Genomic DNA, 24,591 nt, shown 5'->3' with positions numbered 1-24,591 from the left:
CCCTAGACTACCCTTTTCAGCCACATTCCCACTTATAAGCCAACTGTTCCTTATTATAATGTGTTACCATCTGCTCTATACATTTCCACACTTTTACAGTAAAGCTGATTAAAACTTCTACATGCATTAAACATCAGTAGTCCATCTCAGTACTCTTCTTATCTTCTTTAAGAATCTGCCACTTATGACCAGGTCTTGAAAATATTTTCCTCCTTTCCTTCTAGAAGTTTTACTGTTCTTGCTTTTATTTATTTATTTATTTGCAAGGCAACAGAGGCATTTATTTGCAGTCTTAAATTCCAATTTAGGGAGCCTAGATACAAGCAGAAACTGAAATTATGACCTATCTTGGCATTTCTAAGCAATGTTTTTAGAAGAAAAGATTAGACAAGCTGTTTGTCATTGGTGGCTATTTGGGGTACTACAATTGTCCTTCAGGTCAGAGAATTGACTGAGTTCTTTATCTTGAAGTTTGTTTTAGGGTTTGGATGTCCTTGAGGGTTGTTTTCTTTTTTTTTAAGTGGTATTTTTTTTAAGAAAAATAGATCACAAAAAATGTTACATTAAAAAGTATAAGAGGTTCCCATATACCCTCCACACACCCCACCTACTCCTCCCACATCAACAACCTCTTTCATCATTGTGGCATATTCGTTGCATTTGGTGAATACAATTTGAAGCACTGCTGTGCTGCATGGATTATAGTTTACATTGTAGTTTACACTCTCCCCAGTCCAGGATATATAATGTCAGCATCTGTCCCTGCAGTATCATTTAAGACAACTCCAAGTCCCAAAGATGACCCCACATCACATCTCTTCTTCCCTCTACCTGCCCTCAGTAACTACTGTGGCCACTTTCTCCACATCAATGCTACAATTTCTTCCATTACTAGTCACAATAATTCTATAGTAGAATATCAGTAAGTCCACTCTAATCCATATTTTATTCCTCCATCCTCTGGCTCCCAGGATGGTGATGTCCACTCTACCTCTGTAGCGAGCAGGGGCTTAGCTCCCACATGGATGATGGATGCAATTCTCCCACTTGCAGTTGTTGGCACTCTCGATTCCCTGGTGTTTGCTTTTATAGTTAGGTTTGATAAATTTTGAGTTAGTTTTTTGATAAGGTATGAAATAGGGTCCTCTTTCCTTCTTTTGGCTATGGATATCTAGTACTCTCAGCACCATTTGTTGAATGGACTGTTCTGCCCAAGTTGAGTGAGTTTGACTGGCTTGTCAAAAATCACTTGACCATAAAAGTGAGAGACTGTTTCTGAACCATCAGTTTCATTCCATTGGTCTGTGTGTCTGTCTTTATGCAAGTACCGGGCTGTTTTACTGCTATAGCTAGGCAATATGATTTAAAGTCTGGAAGTGAGAGTCCTCCAACTTCACTCTTCATTTTTAAGATGTTTCTGGCTATTGAGGACCCCTGACCCTTCCAAATATATTTGATAATGGTATTTTCCATTTATTTAACAAATTCTCATGAAATTTTTATTGGGATTACATTGAATCTGTGTATCAATTTGAGTAGAATTGACATCTTGATATTTAGTCTTCCAATCCATGAGCATGGAATATTCTTCCAGTTTTTTAGGTCTTTTATGATTTCTTTTAACAATGAGTTGTAGTTTTCTGGATGCAAGTACTTTGCATCATTGGTTAAGTTTATCCTTAAATATTTGTGCTTTATCTGTCTTATTTTATTTTCACCACTCTTTTGACACTTTGTTACTTTTATTGATATACTCTCCATTCTAGACTCTCTTCCAGACCTTTCTCTCCTGTCTTTTCATTTCAGACTGTAGCACAACTTTCAGTACTTCCTACAGGACTGATCTCTTGTTTGCAAACTCTCAGTTTCTGTTTATCTGTGAATATTCTAAACTTGCCCTCATTTTTAAAGAAAATCTTGCCAGCTATAAGATTCTTGACTGGAAGTTTATCTCCTGCAGTATCTTAAAATATCATGCCACTGTCTTCCTGACTCCATGGTTTTTGATGAGAAATCAGCACTTAGTTTTATTGATATCTCTTATATGATATACATTGTTTTTCTCTTGCTGCTTTCAGAATTCTCTCTTTGTGTTTGGAATTTGACATTCTGATTAGTATGTGTCTTGGAGTTGCTCTATTTGGATTTATTCAATTGGGAGTATGTTGTGCTTCTTGGACATGGATATCTATGTCCTTCAAAGGGTTGAGAAATTTTCTACCATTATTTCTTCAAATATTCCTTCTGCCACTTTTCCCTTCTCTCCTCCTTCTAGGACACCCATGACACACATGTTTGCATGTCTCTTGCTGTCATTTACTTCCCTGAGACCTTGTTCTATTTTTTTCCATTCTTTTCTTCATCTCTTCTTTTGTATGTTCACTTTCAAAGGCCATTTCTTCAAGTTAACCAATCCTTTCTTCTGCCTCCTCAAATCTGCTCCTATAAGATGCCAGTGTATTTTTAATTTCATTTATTGCATCTTTCATTCCCATAAGATCTGCTATTTTTCTATGTATGCTTTCAAATTCTTCTTTGTGCTCACCCAATGTCTCCTTAGTATCCTTAATCTCTTTAGCCATCTAATTGAATTTATTAAGGAAATTTGTTTGAACATCTATGATTGGTTATCTCAACTCCTTTATGTCATCTGGAGGCTTACCTAGTACCTTTAACTGGGCCATATCTCCCTGTATTTTGGTGTGGATTGTAACTTTTTGTTGGTGCCTTGGCATCTGGCTTACTAGATGTATTTCTTCTGGATGCAGTTTCTCTCTTTAATTTAGGGTTTTCTTGCCCTTTCTCCCTTGCTGGTTGTGTAGAAGGAGCCAAGGAGATAGCTGATGCTGTAAGATGTGAAGGCTTAAGCTGCCTTCATTGTCCCAGGGACCAATGAAGCCCTCCCACCTTTCTCCTTTTCTGGGTGGTAAGGACAGAGCCACAGTCATTTGTAATAGTGCAAGTCATGCAGGCCTATTCTTTAGTTGCCCAGAGAGACTGAAGAAAGTTCACATGCCTTTCTCTGCTGCCTGGGGCAGGGAAGGAGCTGCAGGTTTGGGCAGCACTCTATGCAATGAAGGTCCAAAATGACTGCATTCTCCCTGGTAAACTTCTGACTTTCAGTCTATGTCAGCCAAATGCACCTGCAGTTACCTAGTTCCTGGTTCCTCCCTGTCAGAGGTGAGGCTAAAGCCTGGGCGAGGGCTGCAGGTTATTCTGGATGAGAGAAACCAGTCCCTACCTCCACTGTGATTTTCAGTCAGCCCCACTTCCCCTCTTGCTGGGGGCAGAGTTAAAATGGCAGCAACCGGCCTCTTTCTGAATTGGACAGTTTCAAATTTTAGCTTTTCTTAGGATTATACTTTAGCCAGCCAAATTTACTAATCAGCAGCCGAAATCGGTGGGCAACCATCTCTTCCTCTGGTTTTTGAGAAATGGATCTTCTACTTCCAGCCACAGAATATCTCCAGGGGTGGTTTGTGTCACCAGAGTAGGATGATCACAGACCTGCATGGTATGACCTGTATTTTTCCAGAGAGGCTGGCGCAGGTCCCTTCAGTTTCCTTCCTGCTGGAGATGGCACTGGTGCATAGGCTAGAGCTGCAATCTGATCTGCATGGAAAGAAGCCATTCCCTAACAGCACTGTGATTTTCAGTCCATCCCTCTTCCTTTGTGCCAGGGGTGAAATTTAAATGGTGGATACTGGACTCTTTATAACTTGAACAGGTTCAAACCTCAGCTGTTCTTAGAATTATACTTTAGCCAGCTGAATTTACTAATCAGTAGCTAAAGTTGGTGCCCAACCATCACTTCCTCCCCCAATTTTCGGTAGTAGAACTTAATATTCCTCCCATGGTACAGCTCCTGAGGCACCTTGTGCCTCCAGTGGAGGATGGGCACTGTCCTCTGGAGTGTGGAGCACTCTACTCATGAATCTTCTCTGCAGATGGACAGTCTCCTCCTTCCTTTCCTTCAAGGATGATGTAAGATGCTCTTCTGGTTTCCTGGAGTCCCCAAACAGGTGTTTTAAATAGCTGTGTGATTACTAACTGTCCTGTAGCAGGAGCTATTTCTAGGATCTCCTTACTCTGCCGCCATCTTGCTGGTTGTCTGACCTCACTTTTTAAAAGAAAATTTTTTACAAACCCACCTCCTTCCCCTCTTCTCTCATCCCTACAGTTGCCTCTAATCTGCTTTCTGTCTCTCTGAACTTACAATTTCTGGTTATCTCTTATAAGCAATATCATTAATTTTTTATCCTTATGTGCCTTGCTTATTTCACCAAGCATCATATTTTCAAGGTTGTTCCATGTTGTAGCATATCTCATAACCTCTTCTTTATGGGTGAATAGTTTCCATCATATATATATATATGTATGTGGTATATATATGTACATTTTGTGCATCCATTCATTTGTTGATGGACACCTGGGTTATTTTCACCTTTTGTCTGTTGTGAGTAATACTGTTATAAACATTGGTGTACAAGTATCTGTTGGAGACTGTTTTCACTCTCTTTGGTATATTCCTAGAAGTGGAATTATGAGGTCATAGGATTATACTGTATTTAACATTTTCAGGAACTGCCAAATTGCTTTCCACTATTTTACATCCCCACTGTATTATTTAGGGTTCTCTAGGGAAACACAATCAACAGGAGATATCTGTAAATAGTATGAGATTTTATGAATCTCTCATGTGATTGTGGGGATGCACAAGTCCAGATTCTGCAGGCAGGCTGCAAACCAGGGGTTCCAATAAAAGTCCAAAGAAGGTCCTTGATGAGTTTCCAGGAGACATTGGTTGTCCACAGATGAGCTGGGAAATTCTTTCTGAACGCTGAAATCACTTCCCCTTTTAAGACATTCAAAGGATTGGATACAACAGCATTCATTGCTGATGGCAATCCCTGGTTGATCATAGATGTAATCAATCATCTATGAGGTAAACTCACTGATGACTAAAGTTCATAAATGTCCTTGTATTACAATTAGCTCAGTGCTTGCTTGACCAAACAACTGGGAACAATTACTTGACCAAATTGACACATTATCCTAACTGTCACACCCACAAGCAATGTGCTGGAGTTCCAAATTCTTCATATCCTCTCCAATACTTGTTCTATTTTTAAAATAATTACCATCCTGTGGGTGTGATGTGGTGTCTCTATGTGGTTTTGATTTGCAATTCCCTAATTGTTAATAATGTTGAGCATCATTTCATGTGCTCTTTGGCCTTTTGTGCATCTTCTTTGGAGAAATGTATATTCAAGCCCTTTGCCCACATTGCCTCACATTTATTGATTCATTGATTAGTTTATTTATTTATTCATTTAACAAACATTTATTGAATATGTACTACCAGCACTATTATAGGTGCTGAGGGTACCTCAGGAAACAAAACAAACAATGAACAAATAGATGCAAAATAAAATGTCAAGTCATCAGAGTTACTATTGATTAGAAGCAAACTAGGGGAATAAGAATATATGTGGGGTGTTATTTAAGTAGTGTGGTGGTGGTGAGGAGTTCTGAGGAGGGAATGTTTGAATGTCATATATTGTGTATATATATATAATTTCTTCATATCTTACTGTATTAGTTTTCTTTTACCACCATAACAAATTAGCTTAAAACTGGTAATTAAAATAATGCAAGTTTACTACCTTACTGTTCTGTAGAAAAAGGTCCAACATGGGTCTCACTGAGCTAAAATCAAGACATTGGCAAGTTGGTCTTCCTTCTGAAGATTCTAGGGCTGAATATGTTTCCTTGAGGTTTCCATGCCCATATTCCTTGGCTACCCTGCCCCTTGTATCTTTGTATCACTTTGAGCATTCTTTCTCTCTTTCTGATTTGCCTTCAACTACAGCATCTCATTTGACAATCAAGAGGTTGTGAAACGAGTGGGTATCAGAAGACCCAGGCTGTGCCCTTCCATGGGGCAGCTTGGCCAGCATTGTAAGGTCTGGTTTGAAACATCACTGCAAACCCCATACATGTGAGTCCACAGCAGCGTTATCCACAGGAGCCAAAAATGGAAGCTGCCTAAGTGTCCATCAAGGGATGAATGGATAAAAAAAATGTGTTCTGTCCATGCAATGGAATATTATTCACCTATAAAAAATGATGTTCCACATACAATAATGTGGCTGAATCTTGATAACAGGTTGAGTGAGAGATCCCTTCTTCCTTATTTGGAGAAAATATTTGAAAACCAATATATTAAAGAAATGATAAATATTCTCATTTTATCTAGCTCTTACAATTTGATAGGAAAATGACAACATTCCCCAAAAGGGTTGTAAATATGAATTAACCAATTCATAGAAAAGGAGATGCAAATGTCTAGTAAAGATAGGAACTTTGCTTAGTGGAACTGTGGTAAAATGCCCCTGTCCATCACCAGATTGACTAAAATTGAAACCATAACTGTCATCCTACCCACCCTGGCACTTCTCCTATCCCCTGATTAAAATCTCCAATGGCTTTTAATTAATATGGCCTCTGCCTACATTTTCAATCTTCTCTCATTCCTTTTTTACCAGTACTTGCTAGGCTTTAGCCACATTGGCATCTTTTGACTCCTCAGTTGATGATAGAGTTGATAAATCAGATGAATAAAGGAAATAAATAGATCTCCGAGTGATGTGAAGTGTTAATGAAGAAATGGAAAGCAGTGGGTAAATGAAGATTGCAAAGTGCCCTTGATCCTTACAAAGTGCACCTTCAAGTCCCAAACACTGATCCTATAGAAGAACCAATTTGTCAGTAGGACCTTTGAAGATGCTAGTAGGTGAACCCAAATTGAATGACAGTAGGCCTTATAAGGCCCATCCAGATTATATAAAATAATGTCCCCATCTCAATGTCCTTAACTTAATCACATATATAATGTCTCTTTAATCATGTAAGATAACCTATTAATATTTACAGGTTCTGGAGAGTAGGGTGTGGGCATTTTTTGGAGGGGGCATTATTTTCCCAACCACAGCTACAAATATACCTTCTTTTGACAAAACTTCAAACTTGCAAAGCTAATAAGAAGTGAACAATCGTGAATGTAGGGCGGAGCTGGATTTTGGGAAAGAAATGATGTACAAAAGAGTATACATTAAAACTAACTAAAAATAAAAAATAAAAACTAACCAGCAACCAGGATTATTTATTTATTTTTATTTTTAAAGAAGCTTTAGATTACATAAATGTTACATAAAAAATATAGGCGATTCCCGTATGCCCTAATCCTTCCCCTCCCAAACTTTCCCAAATTAACAGCATCTTTCTTTAGTGTGGTACATTTGTTACAATTGATGAACACATTTCGAAGCACTGCTACTAACAGTGGACTATAGCGTACATTATAGTTTATACTCTGCCCTGCAAAATTTTATTGGTTATGACATAATGGCCTATATCCATCATTACAGTGTCCTGCAGGACAATTCCAATGTCCCAAAAATGTCCCCATGTTACACCTATTCTTCCCTCTTCCTCCCCTCAGAATCTCTGATGACTACTGCCTTTATATCATTGATACAAATTCTTCCATTGGTAGGATAATAAACAGTCTATAATAGAATAATAATAAGTCTGTTTTAGTACATTGTTCATTCCCCATTCTTGAGGATTTTGGGATGGTGATACTCATTCTACTTCTAATTGGGAGCGGGCTTAGGTCCCATGGAACATATGGATGGAACTACCTTGCTGTATTTGCAGACACTTTGTTACTTGTGGTGGGTGTTGTCCCTCATCATCTCTTGTTAGTTGTACTGAATAAGTCCAATGAACTGAAGAGTCAGTGTTGCAATTCTGCTGAGATTCAGGGCTCAAGAGGTATGTGAACAGACCAAAGATTTAAGTTTCTGGTGCATATACTTAACAAGTGTAGTAATAATTATAGGTTCAAATAAAAGGAGGGCAGACAAGCTCAGGAATTCAGTACCCTGTCAGTGGGACTTACTTTGGAATTTATGCTCCCCAGGGTAACAGAGTTAGACTCATTTATATTTACTTACACAAGATCTTTTGAAATACAACATGAGAAAAAGTCATGTTGCAGTTTGCAGAATAAAGTCAGAGTTGAACCATAATGCCACAGTTTCTAAAGTCAAATATATATTTACTTTGCTAATGGACTAGCTCAATGATTCTCAAATAGATGTGATGTTGCCCTCTGGAGATAATTGACAATGTCTGCAGAGATTTTTGATTGTCACAACTAGGGTTGCTACTGCCATCCAGTGGGTGGATGCCAGTGGTACGGCCAAGCACCCTACCATGCACAGAACAGCTTTCAACCCCAATACAAAACATCATCCTGCCTCAAATGTCAGTAGTGGTAAGGCTTAAAAACTCTGGTTTATCTAAAGTCATTGTTCCAAGTTTGTAATTGAGTTCTGAGACATAATAAATTATTATATGTAAATGATTTGCTTTCTTAGAACTTTGAGCTATTTATTCTAAATAATAAGTAAAATAAAATGGAGATTATAAGATTTACCTTAAAAAATTGTGAAGATGATTAAGCAGGACAACGTACCAATAGCTGAGCTCAATGCATTGATGATGTTAAGTTTTTAATAAATGTTAGTCATTATTAATTTTGATTTTAGTGTTATTGTTGTTATTATTTATTTCTCCCTGACCTAGTTTCTATGCAGAGTTTTCTCCTTATGTCACAGTTTAGGAAAGGGTTGTTTGTTTTGTTTTTTTTTTAATCTGTTTATTTGTTTCTTTTTATGTAGAGATGGGAAGTTGTTTATTCATTCTCTTTTCCAGCTGCTGGCTCAACTTCCATAATGGATTTATCTGGAGTTTCATGGGACCTGTTTTTGGAATTGTTTTGGTAGGTTTACAATACTGTCTTCACTTTGAATACTAAAAATATGATATTTTGTTGATGTGGCAATGAGATAAATGAATAAAGATCTGTTTGTACTTTCTTTAAAGTTCTTGGACTCAAGGCAGAACATATGAAGTTATGGACTGTTATTCCAGGAAAGAGTCACAGAGAGCATTTCTGAGTTCAAACTGAAAAGTTACATGAAATTAAGTTTCTTATATTTTACCTTGCCCACATTCTTGATGACTTAGCTTTTTAAACCTCTTTTTATTCTAAAATAACTTCAAACTTAAAGGAATGTTGCAAAAATATACAAAAATAATATACAGAAATCCAAAATACACTCTACTCAGATATCCAGATTTACCAACTTTTAGAATTTCACCACATTTTAATATAATTTCATCCATCCATCCATCCACCTATCATTCTATCTAGATAAAATATATGTATATAATTATATCTATCTGTTTGTCTGTTTTCTAAACGTTTGAGAGTAGATTGCATGAACATGCTCTCCTAACACTTAACACTTCCATGTACATTTCCTAAGAACAAAGACACTCACCTATATAACCACCTTATATAACTACGTGATTTTTTTGATTTTTGAAATAATTTTTAAGATCCACAAGAAGTTGCAAAAGTATTACAGAGCATCCCAGGTACTCTTGGCCACCCGCCCCCCCAATGCCAACATATCTATATAACTACCGTACAATATAAAAACTGGGAAACTAATTATATTGGTAAGGCAATAGATCTTATTTGGATTTCATCAATGATTTGATAGTATGTGTTTGGAGGATGAATTTGCTCTTCCACCTGAAAATTTTATGGCCATGTAAAACGTTCAGTGCATAATTTTTGCTTTGGCATGAAAAGGAAAAACAATGAAAAAAATTTAAAAGGTGGGTATCAAAATGGAAATAATATTAATCTCTGTGTTGTGGAATTACCAATTAATTCCATTCCATTTTCCTCTGAATATTTTTCTATATTTTCCTAATTTTAATAATGACCACATTACCATAAATCTAGTAAAGATTCAAGAAAGTCTTAGAAATCTTAAACATATTTATAAATTTCTAGAATAAATTCCTATACCAATTTCCTATTTAATTATAAAAATTTAGTCTAAGCCTTTTTTAAGGGTTAGCCTTCATGTCGTTTCTACAGATCAACTTGTCCCTCTATCTGATAACTCTATGGATTTTAAGAGACCAACTTAGCTCTCTTAATAATGAAGTCTCCAGAATGCAGAACACAAGGTCGGTAAGCAAGGAGGAAGCGATGCACAGAAAATGGTTTTTGCATGATTTCTTTGCTGCATAAAGTTAAAGCAGTACTTCATACCTAGGGATAATTTGGTTCCTCAGGATACATTTGGCAATATCTGGAGACATTTTTGGTTGTTATCTCTGTGGGAGTGCTACTGTGGTTTTGTGAGTAAAAGCTGGGAATGCTGCTAAATATGTTACAATGTACAGGGCAGTTTCACACTACCAAGAATTATTTGGCCCCAAATATCAATAGTGTTGAGGTTAAGAGACCATGTGTTAGAGTACAAAAGACTGAAGTTTTTCCCATATTTATGATTTGAGGAACTTTATGAATGTGGAATTTAAAACTAAGCAGTGTATTCAAGTGCCACAGATGTGTTTTTACAATGGGTAATTTTCAGTAGTCTATATTGTTAAATATATTGCAATTAATAACATAAATAGCATAGTATATAATTATAATCTAATGCCTTCATGTTAATATTGTAAACACTAGAGCATATGTTTAATTATATCACACTTAAATATGCATGTTTGTATATATATAGCAGTTACCTTTTATACATGATTATTTGAGATATACATTACATTGCATCACATTATGCTAGCATTATAAATGAATTCATCTCTTTAGCATTCTGCCAGTGGGACATTCTAAATAGTCCCAAGCCTTGAAGAAAGTAAAAAGCCATCCTAATATGTGATGAAAGCTGTTGAGATGGATGTGGAGTTGAGATGAGTTGCATCATTTTGCATCTTGGTTTTGACAGGATGCTGACATTTAAAGCCATTGCTCAGCTGTTCATTTTGGGCTGTTCTTGGGCCCTCGGCTTTTTTCTGGTTGAAGCAGTCACAGAGCCCATCAGATCGGCAATTGCCTATTCTTTCACCATCATTAATGTACTACAGGGCATCTACATCTTCGCCATCCACTGCCTCCTCAATCAAAAGGTAAATTGATCTGCCAGTATCCTTGGCTCACTATTAAAGAGTTCTGATATCTGAATTTATAGTTTATAAAAGTAAATTGGTGTCAATTATATTTATGGAAGAGAAATTCATATAATATAAAAATTAAATTTAGTACATTCATTATGCTGTGTGATAATTACCTTTACCTTGTTCAGAAATATTTTCATCATACCCAACGGAAACCCTATACTTATTAAGCATTAAGCAGTCAATTCCATTTTCCCCAACCCCCAATCCCTGTCAACCCCTATTTGCTTTTTGTCTCTTAGGATTTACCTACTCTGGATAGTTATATAAAATGGAATAATACAATATGTAGCCTTTTGTGTACAGCTTCTTTCACGTAGCATAGTGTTCTTGAGGTTCATTCATGTTTTAGCATGCATCAACACAATATTCATTTGATGGCTAAATATATCACATTTTATTAATCCATTCATCTCCTGATGGGCATTTCCATTGTTTCTACCTTTTAGCTATTGTGCTGCAAGTCTTTTGCCCATTTTTTAGCCAGTTAGTTTGTCTTTTTATTGTTGAGTTGTAGTATCTCTTTAAATATCATGATATTAAACTCGTATCAGATAAGTGACTGCCAAATATTTCCTCCCATTGAGTCAGCTACCTTTTCACCAATTTGACAGTGTCCTTTGCATTGCAAGAGTGTTTAATTTTGAGGAGATCCCATTTATCTATTTTTTTCTTTTTTTGTTCATGCTTTGGGTGTAAGGTTGAAGAATCTATTTTCTACCTTAAGCACTTGAAGATGCTTTCCCACATTTTCTTCTAAGAGCTTTATGTCTGTTACTTTTATATTTAGTTCTTTGATCCATTTTGAATTAATTTTTGTATAAGGTGTGAGATAGGGGTCCTCTTTTCTTCTTTTGGATATGGCTATCCAGTTATTCTAGCAGAATTTTGTTGAGTAGACTGGGCACAGCTGTGTGGGTTTAACAGGCTTGTCAAAAATCACTTGACTGTAGATGTGAGGGTCTATTTCTGAGTTCATGATTCAGTTCCATTGGTCAAAGTGTCTTTCTTTATGCCAGTACTATGCTGTTTTACCCACTATAGCAAAGTAATATGCTTTAAAATTAGGAAATCAGAATCCTCCAACTTTGTTGTTCTTTTTAAAGACTTTTTGGCACTTTGGGGCCTCTTACACTTCCAAATAAATTTGATTTTTGACTTTTTGATTTCTCCAAAACTGCTATTGAGATTTTTATTGGGATTACATTGAACCTGTAAATCAGATTGGATAGAATTGATACTTAAGGGATAATTAATCTTCCAGTCCATGAACACATAATATCCTTCCATTTATTTATATCTTCTTTGGTTTCTTTTAGCAATGTATTTTTTAATTTTCTGAATATAAATTTCTATAAATTGCTATTATGTTCTTGGTTAATTTTTAAAATATATTTCTATTTTATTTTTTAAAAGATATTTAGATTACATATATTGCATAAAAAATACAAGGTATTCCCATATTCCCAATCTACACCATCCACAATTACCCATGTTAACAATGTCTTTCATTAGTGTGGTACATTCATTGCAATTGATGAACACATTTTGGAGCATTGCCACTAAGCATGGATAATTGTTTACATTGTAGTTTACACCCTTTCCCATGCAATTCTGTAGATGATGACAAAATATATAATAGCCTGTAGCTGTTATTGCAGTGCCATTCAGGACAATTCCCAAGGCCCAAAAATGCCCCCATATTACACCTGTTTTCTCTCTCTCTGATCTCAGATCCTCCACTGCTTCCATGTCAATGAAAAAAAGGTCTTCCTTTGCTAGAATCACAGTGTCTATAGCAGAATATCAGTAAGTCCACTTTAGTACATAGTTCATTCCCTAATCCTGAGGATTCTGGAATGGTGATATCCACTCCATCTCTAAATGAGTAGGAGCTTCAGTCCCATATGACTGACAGAAGGGACTCTTGTGCTTGCAGTTTTAGACTCTCTGTTTCCTGGTATGGTGGTTGTTCATCTTCATCTCCTTGTTAGCTCTCTTGGGTGAGTCCAATGAACTGGAAAGTAGGTGCTGTAAATCCATTAAGGCTCAGGGACCAGTTGGCAGATGGAAAGCCCAAAGATTCAAGTCTTTTGGATGTACCAACTCCATCTCCAACTAAAGTGAACGCCATCTTGCTGGGACATCCCTTGGTTAAGTTTGTTCCTATGTATTTGGTTGTATTAAATGCTATTATAAAGAGAACTTTAACATATAATCCTACATGTAGGCTGAGATATTCTGTAGGTTGACCTTTTTATTCAAGGTCTCTCTGGTTCATTAGACTTACACAGGTCAGCTAACGGGGAGGTGAAGATGGTCAATCATTGCACCACACAGCCGAGAGTGCCTACAACTGCAAACAGGAGAATTACATCCATCATCCATATGGGGTCTAAGCCCGTTCTCAATATAGAGGTGGAGTGGACATCACCATCCCAGGGTCTCCACAGGATGGAAGAATAAATATGGATTAAAGTGGACTTACTGATATTCTACTATAGAACCATTGTGACTAGTAATGGAAGAAATTGTAGCATTGATGTAGAGAAAGTGACCATGGTAGTTACTGAGGGCAGGGAAAGGGAAGAAAAGATGTGATGTGGGGGCATTTTTGGGACTTTGAGTTGTCCTAAATGATATTGCAGGGACAGATGCTGGACATTATATATCCTGCCATAACCCACTGAATGGACTGGGGGAGAGTGTAAACTACAATGTAAACTATAATCCATGCAGTGCAGCAGTGTTCCAAAATGTATTCACCAAATGCAATGAATGTGCCACAAAAAAAGAGGACTTTTTTTCTGATTTTCTCCTCAGATTGCACAGCATAGTGTTTAGAAACACCATTGATTTTTGTGTATTAATCTTATATCCTGCCACTTTGCTGAACTCATCTATTAATTCTAGTAGCTTTGTGGATTTTTCAGGAATTTTTTAGATATAGGGTCCTATCAGTGAATAGAGGAAGACTTATTTCTTCCTTTCCTATTTGGGTACCTTTTATTTCATACATAGCCTAACTGCTCTAGCTAGAACTTCTAGCACAATATTGAATACTAATGGTGATAGTGGGTATCCTTGTCTTGTTCCTGATCATAGTGGTAAATCTTTCTGTCTTTTACCATTGAGTACAATGCTAGCTCTAGGTTTTACATATATTCACTTTACCATGTTGAGAATTCTTCCTTCTATTCCTATCTTTTGGATTGCTTTTATCACGGAAGTGTGCTGTATTTTGTCAAATACCTTTTCTGTATCAATTGAGAGGATCATGTGATTTTTCTCCTTCATGTTTTCAATGTGGTTTATTGTACTAATTGATTTTTGTTGTGTTGAACCATCCTTGCATAGTTTGGATAAATCCCACTTGATCATGGTGCACTATTCTTTTAATGTGCTTTTGGATTCTGTTTGTAAGTACTTTGTTGAGGATTTTTACAAGTATATACATTAGGAATATTTGTCTGTAATGTTCTTCTTTGTAGTAGTTTTATCTGGTTTGGGTATTGGGGTGATGTTGGCTTCATAGAATGAGTTTGGTAGTTTTTTTTTTTCTGTTTAATTTCTTGGAAGAGCTTGAGCAAGTTTGGTATTATATCATCTTTGAACGATTGGTAGAATTCACCTGTGAAGCCAATTGGTCTGGGGCTTTTCATCTTTGGGACTTTTTTTTGTTTTCTTTTGTTAAAGATTTATTTTATTACTTTATCCCCCCACTAATTGTTTGCATTTGCTGTGTCTTTTTGTTGTGTTTTGGTCTTCATTTTAGAAGGTACCAGAAACTGAACCTGGGACCTCCAATTTGGAGGGAGGCAACTAATTGCTTGAGCCACATTCACTCCCTGCTGTGTTGTGTCTCTCATTATGTTTTCTTTGTGTCTTTGTTGCATCATCTTGTTGCATCAGCTCACCATGCCTACCCATAGTGTCAGCTCAATGTCTTGCTCATCTTCTTTAGGAGATACTGGAAACTGAACCTGGGACCTCCCATGTGTTAGGTGGGTGCTCAATCATTTTAGCCACATTCACTAATTTTGAGGAGATTTTTTATGACAATTTCAATCTCTTCACTTGTGATTTTTTTGTTGAGGTCTTCTATTTATTCTAGTTCCAGTGTAGGTGGTTTGTGTCTTTCTAGGAATTTTTCCATCTTACCTACATTTTCTAGTTTTTTTTTTTGGTCATGCAGTTATACATAGTATCCTCTTAAGATCTCTCTTATTTCTATGGGGTCAGTAATAATGCCACACCTCTAATTTCTGATTTTTTTATTTGCTACTTCTCTCTTTCCTTCTTTCTCAGTCCAGTTGTTTGTTGATTTTGTTGATCTCAAAGAACCGACTTTTGTTTTCTTGATTCTCTCTGTCATTTCTTTGTTCTCAGTTTCATTTATCTGCTCAGATATTTACTGTTAGTTCTATTGGCTTGGTTTGGGATTACTGTGCTGTTTTTTTTTTTTTTTCTAATAACTCCAGCATGCATTTAGAGCTTCATCTTTAGCTCTTTTCTTCTTTTTATGTAAGCATTGAGGGTTATAAATTCCCTCTCAGCACTGTCTTTGCACTATGATATGTTGTGTCCTCATGTTCATTCATCTGAAGACATTTGCTGAATTCTCTTGCAATTTTTCTTCGACCCACTGATGGTTTAAGAGTGTGTTGTTTAATTTCCATATATTTTGAATTTTGCTATTTTCTGCCCATTATCAAGTTCCAGTTTCATTCTATTATGATCAGAGAACTTGTTTTGTACAATTTTATTCTTTTTTAAACTTACTAAGGCCTGTCTTGTGACACACCATACAGTCTGTCTTGGAGAAGGATCCATGAACAATTGAAAATAATGTATATTCTGCTGTTTGGGGGTGACTGCTCTACAGAGGTCTTTTAGGTCTAGTTCATTTGTCATATTATTCAAGCTCTCTGTTTATTTATCCTCAGTCTAGATGTTCTATCCAAGGCTGAGAGTGGTATATTTGAGTCTCCAACTATTATAGTAGAAACATCTCATTCTGTCTTGAGTTTTGCCAGTGTGTGTCTCATGTATCTTGGGGCACTCAACTTAGGTGCATAAATATTTAGTAGAGTTATTTCTTCTTGGTGAATTTCCCATTTATTGATATTTAATTACCTTTTTTATCCCTTAGAACAGTTCTTCTTTTTAAAATTTTTATTGAAGTATATCACCCATACATAAACATACATAAACAATAACTGTATAGTAATGTGTGAACTTACAAAACAAGCATATATAATATCATATAAGATTCTCATACATCATCCTACCACCAATACCTTGCATAATTGTAAAACATTTTTAACTAATGATTAAAGAGCGTCATCAAAATATTACTACTAACCAAAGTATTTCCCCCAAACTACTCTATTATTATCATTATCTTTATATCATTTATTTATGAATATACATAAACAATAAGTGTATAGTAAAAGTTGTGAACTTACAAAGCAAACATGCATAATATCATATAGGAGTCCTAACACCTTGCATTGTCATGAGATATTAGTTACAAATTATGAAAAATATTGTCAAAATTTTACTAATTATAGTCCTTATCTTACATTTGGTGTATTTTTCCTCAACCTACCCTATTATTATTTTTTAAATATATTTTTTATGACAGAAGTTGTAAATTTACAAAACAATCATGCATGTGTGCGGAATTCCCAAACAAAACCCCTCTATCAATACACTACACTGTGATGGAACATTTGTTACAGATTATAAAATAAGATCATCCTATTGTTACCATGTCCATAGTGTACATTTAGCACACGTTTTATATACTGCCCCATTATCAACACAGTACATCTTTGGCCTAGATGCAAGAATATTACATTATTACTGCTAACCAAATTGATAGGTTTTTCCAGTTGTACTTTTCCCAGTCTTCTTCACATTTCTACCACTTGGTAATAGTGATGTACATTTGCTCTAGCTAACAAAGAACACTCTTCCATCTGTACCATCAAACACAATTCTCATCCTCTGTGTTAACTGTGCTATTCAATTCCTAGACTATTCTGTAAGCATTCTGTCAATTGGCATATTCCCTAGACTACCATTTTCAGCCACATCCCCATTTATAAGCTACCTGTTACTATGTGTTACGATCCACTCTCTACATTGCCACACTTTTACAGTAAAGCTAAGTAAAATTTCTACATGCATTAAACATCAGCAGTCCATCTCAGTCCTCCTTGTGCTTCCTTTAAGAATCTACCACCTACCATGAAGTCTTGAAGATATTTTTCTACATTTTCTTCTAGAAGCTTTATGGTTCTTGCTTTTATATTTAGTTTTCTTTTATCCATTTTGAGTTAATTTTTGTATAAGATGTGAGATATGGGTCCTCATTCCTTCTTTTATCTATGGATATCCAGGTCTCTCAGCACCATTTGTTGAATGGACTCTTCAGCCTGAGCTGGATGGGTTTGACATGCTAGTCAAAAGTCACTTAACTATACATGTAAGGGTTTGTTTCTGAACCATCAGTTTGGTTCCATTGGAATATGTGTCTTTATGCCATTACAATGCAGTTTTTACCACTGTAGTTAGGTAATATGATTTAAAGTCTGTAGATGAGGCTCCTCCGTCTTTGCATTTCCTTTTTAAGAAGTTTCTGGCTTTTCAGAACCCCTTACCCTTTCAAATAAATTTGATAATCATATTTTCAATTTATTTAAAAAATGCTGGTGGAATTTTTATCAGGATTGCATTGAATCTGTTTATCAATTTTAGTAGAATTAGCATCTTAATGACGTTTAGTCTTCCAATTCATGAGCATGGAATGTTCTTCCAATTATTTAGGTCTTTTTTTAAATTTTAACATTGAGTTGTAGTTTTCTGAATACAAGTGCTTTATTTACAGCAATGGTTAAGTTGATTTCTGAATATTTGGGTTTTATCTGTCATATTTTATTTTACCCACTCTTTTAACACTTTTAGTTACTTTTATTGATAAAATCTTCATTTCTAGACTTCCAGGCATCTCTTTCCTGTCTTTTCTTTTCAGGCACTAGCACATCCTTTAGTATTTCCTGAAAATCTGGTCTCTTGGTTAGAAATTCTCTCAGTTTCTCTTTATCTGTGAATATTCTAATCCCGCCCTCATTTTTGAAAGACAGTCTTGCCAGATATAAGACCCTTGACTGGAAGTTTTTCTCTTGTAGTATCTTAAATATACCACACCACTGTCTTCTTGCCTCTATGGTTTCTGGTGAGACATTAGCACTTAATCTTATTGGGTATCCCTTACATGTTATGCATTGCTTTTCTCTTGTTGTTTTCAGAATTCTCTTTGTCTTTGGCATTTGACATTCTGATTAGTATGAATCTCGGAGTTGGTCTCTTCAGTTCTGTTTTTTTTTGTTTTTGTTTTTTTTGATGTGAGTATATTGTGCTTCCTGGACATGGATATTTGTGTCCTTCAGTAGGGATAGGAAAATTTCTACCATTATTTCTTCAGATATTCCTTCTGCCCCTTTTCTCTTCTATTCTCCTTCTGGGACACCCATGACATGTATGTTTGCATGTCTCTTCTTGTCATTTCATTCCCCGAGACCTTGTTCAATATTTCCATTCTTTCCTTCATCTGTTCTTTTTGTATGTTTACTTTCAGAAACCATTTCTTCAAGCTCACCAATCCTTTCTTCTGCTTCCTCAAATCTGTTATTTTATGATTCCAGTGTATTTTTAAAATTTCATTTATTGTGCCTTTCATTCTCATGAGATCTTCTATTTTTCTGGCTATGCTTTCAAATTCTTCTTTGTGCTCATATAATGTCTTCTTACTATCCTTAATCTCTTTAGCCATCTCACTGAATTTATTAAAGATATTTGTTTGAACATCTTTGATTTGTTGTCTTAACTCCTTTTTATTATCTGTAGGCTTATCTTTTACATTTTTCTGGGCCATATCATCCTGTTTCTTGGTGCGGATTGTAATTTTTTGTTGGAGTCTTGGCATCTGGCTTACTAGAGTATTTCTCCTGGGTGCAGTTTCCCTCTTTAGTTTAGGGATTTCTTGCCTTTTCTCCTTTGATGATTGTGCAGTAGAAGCCAATAATGTAGATGGTGCTGCAAGCAGTCGAACCTCAAGCTGTCCTCATTGCCACAGAACAATGAAGTTTCTCCCAACTTTCTCCTTTACCAGGAGTAGGGGCAGAGTCACATCTGTGTGGAGTAATTTGGGTGAAATACTGGTTCCTACCATCACTATGCTTTTCAGTGAGCCTGGCTTCCCCTCATGCTGGGAGCAGAGTCAAAATGTCAGCTGTAGCAAACTTTAGCTGTTCTTAGAATTATACTTTATCCCGCTGAATTTACTAATCAGTAGCTAAAGTTGGTGCCCAACTGTCTCTTCCTCCCTCTTTTATTGGAAACGGAGTTTCCAATTCCAGCTGCTGAATAGATTCCAAGGATGCTTGTGCCTCTGGTGGAGAATGGGTCCAAGCCTTCTTGGCCTGGAATGCTCTACATATGAATCTTCTCTGCCGATGGGCATTCTCCTCCTTCCATTCCTTCAAGGATGTTGCAGGATGCTCTTCTGGTCTCCTGCTGCCTCCAAACAGGTGCTTCAGTTAGCTCTGGGTGTTTACTAACTGCCATGTAGCAGGAGCTTAGTCTAGGAGCTCTTTACTCTGCCACCATCTTGCTGGTTGTCTCAACAGTTTTGCTTTTAAACTCTATTTTGTCTGATATTAGTATTGCTACTCCAGCCCTTTTTTGGTTGCTATTTGTGTGGGGCATCTTTTTCCAACCTTTCACTTTTAACCTGGTTGTGTCTTTACATCTGAGGTGAGTCTCTTGTGGGCAAGAGAGAGATGGCTCATATTTTTAACTCCATTCTTTCAATTGATGTTTTATGATTGCGGAGTTAAGTCATTAATGTCCAAAGTCATTACTGTAAAGGAATTACATACTTAATCCATTTTTTCCTTTGGTTTTCTATTGTTATATTATTGTCTGTCTTTTACCTTTTAATTTATACTTCCTAATATTTTTTCTACACTTTTCTCCAAGTCTCTTGTGTTTTTTCCTTTCTGCATCAATTCCTTTAGTATATTTTGTAATTCTGGTCTTTTGGTAACATTCTTTCATTTTTTGTTTGTCTGTGAGAACTTTGAATTCACCCTCTTTTTTGAAGGACAGTTTTCCTGGATACAGAATTCTTGGCTGGCAGATTTTGTTTTTTATTACCTTAAGTATATCATACCACTTTCTTCCCTCCTCCATGGTTTCTGATGAGAGGTTGACACCTAATCTTATTGGGTTTCCCTTGTATGTGATGCTTTGTTTTTTCTTTCAGAATCCTCTTTTAATCTCTGACATTTGTTATTCTGAATAGCAGATGACTCATGATAGGTCTGTTCAAATTTATTCTGTTTGGGTTTCATTGTCTTTGAATATTGATCTTTATGTCTTTAATAAGAGTTGGGAAGGTTTTGGTCATTATTCCCTCAATTATTCTTTCTTCCTCTTTTCCATTTTCTTCTTCTGGGACACTGATAATGCATATGTTTGTTCATTTTGTGTTGTCATTCTATTCCCTGAGACTCTGCTCCTTTTTTTTTTTTTTTTTGTATTCTCTTCTCTTTCTGTTCTCCTGTTTTTTCCAGTTCAGACGATCTGTTTTTCAAATCACTAATTCTGTCTTTGAGCAATTCAAATCTGCTTTTGTGTGCTTGTAATATATTTTTTAAAGTTTATTATTTTTTTATTTATCCCTCCCTCATTGTGCTCACTGTCTTTTCTCTGCGTCTATTCATATGTGCTCTCTGTATCTGCTTGTCTTCTCTTTAGGAATTATCAGAAACTAAGCCTGGCATCTCCCATGCGGGAGAGAGACACGGAGGCACTGGGGACCAAATTCTGGACCTCCCATGTGGTAGGTGGGAGCTCAATTTTTGAGCCACATCTGCTTCCTCTGTAATGTATTTTTTTTGAATCATAAAATATCTTTTTATTTTACATTTAATAATTGAAAATATAAACAATAGATAATTAAAAGAAAACACAGTTGGATAAAAGCATACATTTCTCAAATGTAATGAATACATATAAATTTTTTTTGAATCATATATGTTACACAATGTATTTGGTTCATAGTAATGCAATCATACAGTATTTGTCCTTTGTGTCTGGCATGCTGCACTCAACACATTCTCCAGTTTCCTCCATGTTGTCAAATATTTTATAACTTCATTTCTCCTTGCAGCTGCATAATATTCCATTGTGTGTATATACCACAGTTTCTTTATCCATTCATTTTCTTTTTTTCCAAATTCTACTCAATTTATTCATTTTTTAAAAAATATTACATTCAAAAAATATGAGGTCCCCATTCACCCCCACAGTAACACTCTCCCCCATCATCATGACACATCCATTGCATCTGGTGAGTACATCTCTGGGCATCGCTGCACCCCATGGCCTGTGGTCCACACCATAGCCCACACTCTCCCACGTTCCATTCAGTGGGCCATGGGAGGACATACAATGTCTGGCAATTGTCCCTGGAGCACCACCCAGGACAACTCCAAGTCCCGAAAATGCCTCCACATCTCATCTCTTCCTCCCATTCCCCACACCCAGCAGCCACCATGGCCACGTTTTCCACACCAATGCCACATTTTCTCGATTATTAACCACAACAGTTCCTGAAAAAAATATCATTAAGTCCACTCTAATCCTTACTGTATTCCTCCTTCCTGTGGACCTTGGCTTGGTTGTGTCCATTCTGCAATGTAATGTATTTTTAATATCATATATCATGTTTTTCATTCCATAAGGTCTGTTACTTTGCTTTGCAGGCTTCCAAATTGCTCTTTTTGCTCACCCAGTGTCTTCTTAATATCCTTTATCTCTTTAATCATATTTTCTTTCAATTCTGTAATTTGATATAGGAGAGTCATGTGATTATCCTTGATTAATTGTCATACATCCTTTATCTCTTCAGGATATTTTGTTTATTCCTTTGGCTGAGCCACCTCTTCCTGTTTCCTACTATGACTTGTAATTTTTTGCTGATGTCTATGCATCTGAATATGTTGGTTAATTTACTTTCATGGCCAATTTCTCTCTATTGCCTATATGTTTGTCATCACAGCTCTTCTTTATATTTGGTTTGACTTATTCTAAGTCTACAATTTCCCAGGTTAAGTTATCACAATTGTGCCAGGAACTCACAAATGGGATGAAGATTTTCTCCAAGCGGATAGAGTATAACAAGACCCAAAATCAGTTTTTGTCCATGCAATTTCCAGCCAGTCAGCAGACGGTGCTCATTGGTGAATATTTCCACAGAAGTGTATCTCTCTGTTTAACTGTCTTTTTGTTTGGCGAAGCTGAGATTCAGAGTGCGCTATGCTCGCAAAAATTCCCTGAAGCAAAGTCCTCTGACTCCCCCTGCTTCCTTTTCCCTTGTAACAACTGACAAGGGAGAAGATGTCTGCTCCACTCACAGTCAGCTGCAGGGAGCCAGGGATTTTACCCCAGCTTAAAATCTTGAGGGTGGGGGAGGGGAGCTCTTACTGGTTCTTGCAAGTGTTTGGTAACTCATGTTTGTCGTTTGGGTTCTTCATCTCTCTGTCCCTCACCCCCCCGGGAGTTGAGAAGCAGTGTCCTCTCCTGGTCTGCTGAACCACAAAGCAGGTCCTCGGACAGCTTTTGTTTTATTCTCTATTGCTTTTGTGAGAGAGTTGAGTCCTACTAGCCTAATACAGTGCCATCTTCCCACAATTCCAATTTTCAGTCAATTCTTATATATGGTGTGAGGTAGGATTCTACATTTATTCTTTTGCATCTGGATATCTAGTTTTTCCAGCAAAATCTTTTTGAAAGAGTATTCTTTCCCCATTTGAATGGTCTTGGCACTCTTGTTGATAATTGATTGACCATGGTTATGTGACTTTATTTCTGGGCTTTAATTTCTATAACATTTATCTATATGCTTATTCTTATGTCACTAGTGAACTGTTTTGTAGTAAAACAGAAAGCAGTGAATTTACTTTGTAGTAAGTTTTGAAATGGAGAAGCCCAGGTCCCCCAAATTTATTCTTTGTCAAGTTTGTTCTGGGTACTTGAGTTTGCTCAAATTTTCTTAGGATTTTTACAATTATCTTTTCCATTTCTGAAAAAATAGGATATTGAAATTTTGATAGGGATTACATGGAATTTGTAGGTTATTTATGAGATTATCATGTTAACAATATTATCTTCCAATACATGGATATGTGTTATCTTTAAATTTATTTAGGTTTTCTTTAGTTTCTTTCAGCAAAGTTTTATAGTTTTCAGTGGTCAACTCTTGTATCTCCATAGTAAATTTTATTTTTAAGTGTTATAAGTATTTTTTGTTATTGTATAGATTTTTTTCTTAATTTACTTTTTGGATTATTCATTAAAAATGTATAGAGATACAATTGACTTTTTTCTGCATTGATCTTGTACCGTACGACTTTGTTAAAATTGTTTATTAGCTCATCTTATCTTTCTGTATGTTTATGTTGGTATACTTCTTGGTTCCCATGGAGCTCTTATGGTTTGTTCAATTTTTCCCATTTTTCGTACATCTCAGCATGGATGATTTCAATTGACCTATCTTAAAGAATCACTGGTTCTTTCTTCACCTTCTCAAATCTGATGTTGAAACTCTTTAGTGATTTTTTTATTTCTGTCATTTTACTCTATAGCTCTAGAATTTCTATTTGATTCCTTTTTATAATTTCTATCTCTTTATAATCTTCTCCTGAGTTTCCCTTAGTTTTTTTTTTTTTTTTTTTTTAATCAATAGTTTCCTTTAGTTCACCGATTATATCCATGTTTAAGACTGGTGATTTAAAGTTTTCATCTATTAAGTCCAAAGTTTGTGTTTCCTCAGGGATAGTTTATTTTCATTTTTTGTTTTTCATTTCAGTGGGATACATTTTCTGATATCTTTGAGTAACTGATTGTTTGTTGTTGAAAACAGCATATTTTGAGTATTTTAATTTGGTAACTCTGGAAATCAAATTCTCCCTCTTCCTACTGACTTTTTTTTTGTTTCTTGGTGAAATTTAGATGTTTTCTGATTTTTTGAAATGATTTATTGGAAGGACTGTATTCTTTGTCATGTGTGACCTCTTAAGCTTGGGTTTCTTTAACTAATGGCTAGCTAGTGTTTTAGTAGATATTTTCTTAGCTACTTGGAGTCAAAAAATAAAATGCAAGGAAAAAAAAGTAAAGAAATCTCTCCAGGTCTTTGTGGTATGACCCTGCATCAGGTACTTCTTCAAAATTTACCTTATCAAATTCAACTTTGTCTTAGCCTTCACTGCTACAGGCTAAATATCCACCATGGATAAAAGCTTAGGGTTTTCTCGGACATTTTCTGAGTAAGAATCTTACTCTGGGTATGTGCATTTAAAGGTTCCCAGTATACATGGGTGATTTTTA

General features: G+C 36.0%; 1 protein-coding gene across 1 annotated transcript in view; it reads left to right on the top strand.

Annotated features, from left to right (window-relative positions):
- LOC101440025 (putative adhesion G protein-coupled receptor E4P) overlaps positions 1 to 22,658 on the top strand; it is a 45,901-nt gene extending 23,243 nt beyond the window's left edge. The window contains exons 8-11 of the mRNA XM_058281063.2: positions 8,785 to 8,851; positions 10,028 to 10,119; positions 10,902 to 11,082; positions 22,503 to 22,658. Coding sequence (XP_058137046.2) covers positions 8,785 to 8,851; positions 10,028 to 10,119; positions 10,902 to 11,082; positions 22,503 to 22,658 — 496 coding nt within the window. The remainder of the gene's footprint in view (positions 1 to 8,784; positions 8,852 to 10,027; positions 10,120 to 10,901; positions 11,083 to 22,502) is intronic.
- The last annotated feature ends 1,933 nt before the right edge of the window (positions 22,659 to 24,591 follow it).

This window comes from Dasypus novemcinctus, chromosome 19, assembly GCF_030445035.2.
Source record: "Dasypus novemcinctus isolate mDasNov1 chromosome 19, mDasNov1.1.hap2, whole genome shotgun sequence".
NCBI classification, from domain to species: Eukaryota; Metazoa; Chordata; class Mammalia; order Cingulata; family Dasypodidae; genus Dasypus; species Dasypus novemcinctus.
Note: the sequence above shows the minus strand (reverse complement) of the source record. Positions and strands in the feature narration are given on the sequence as shown.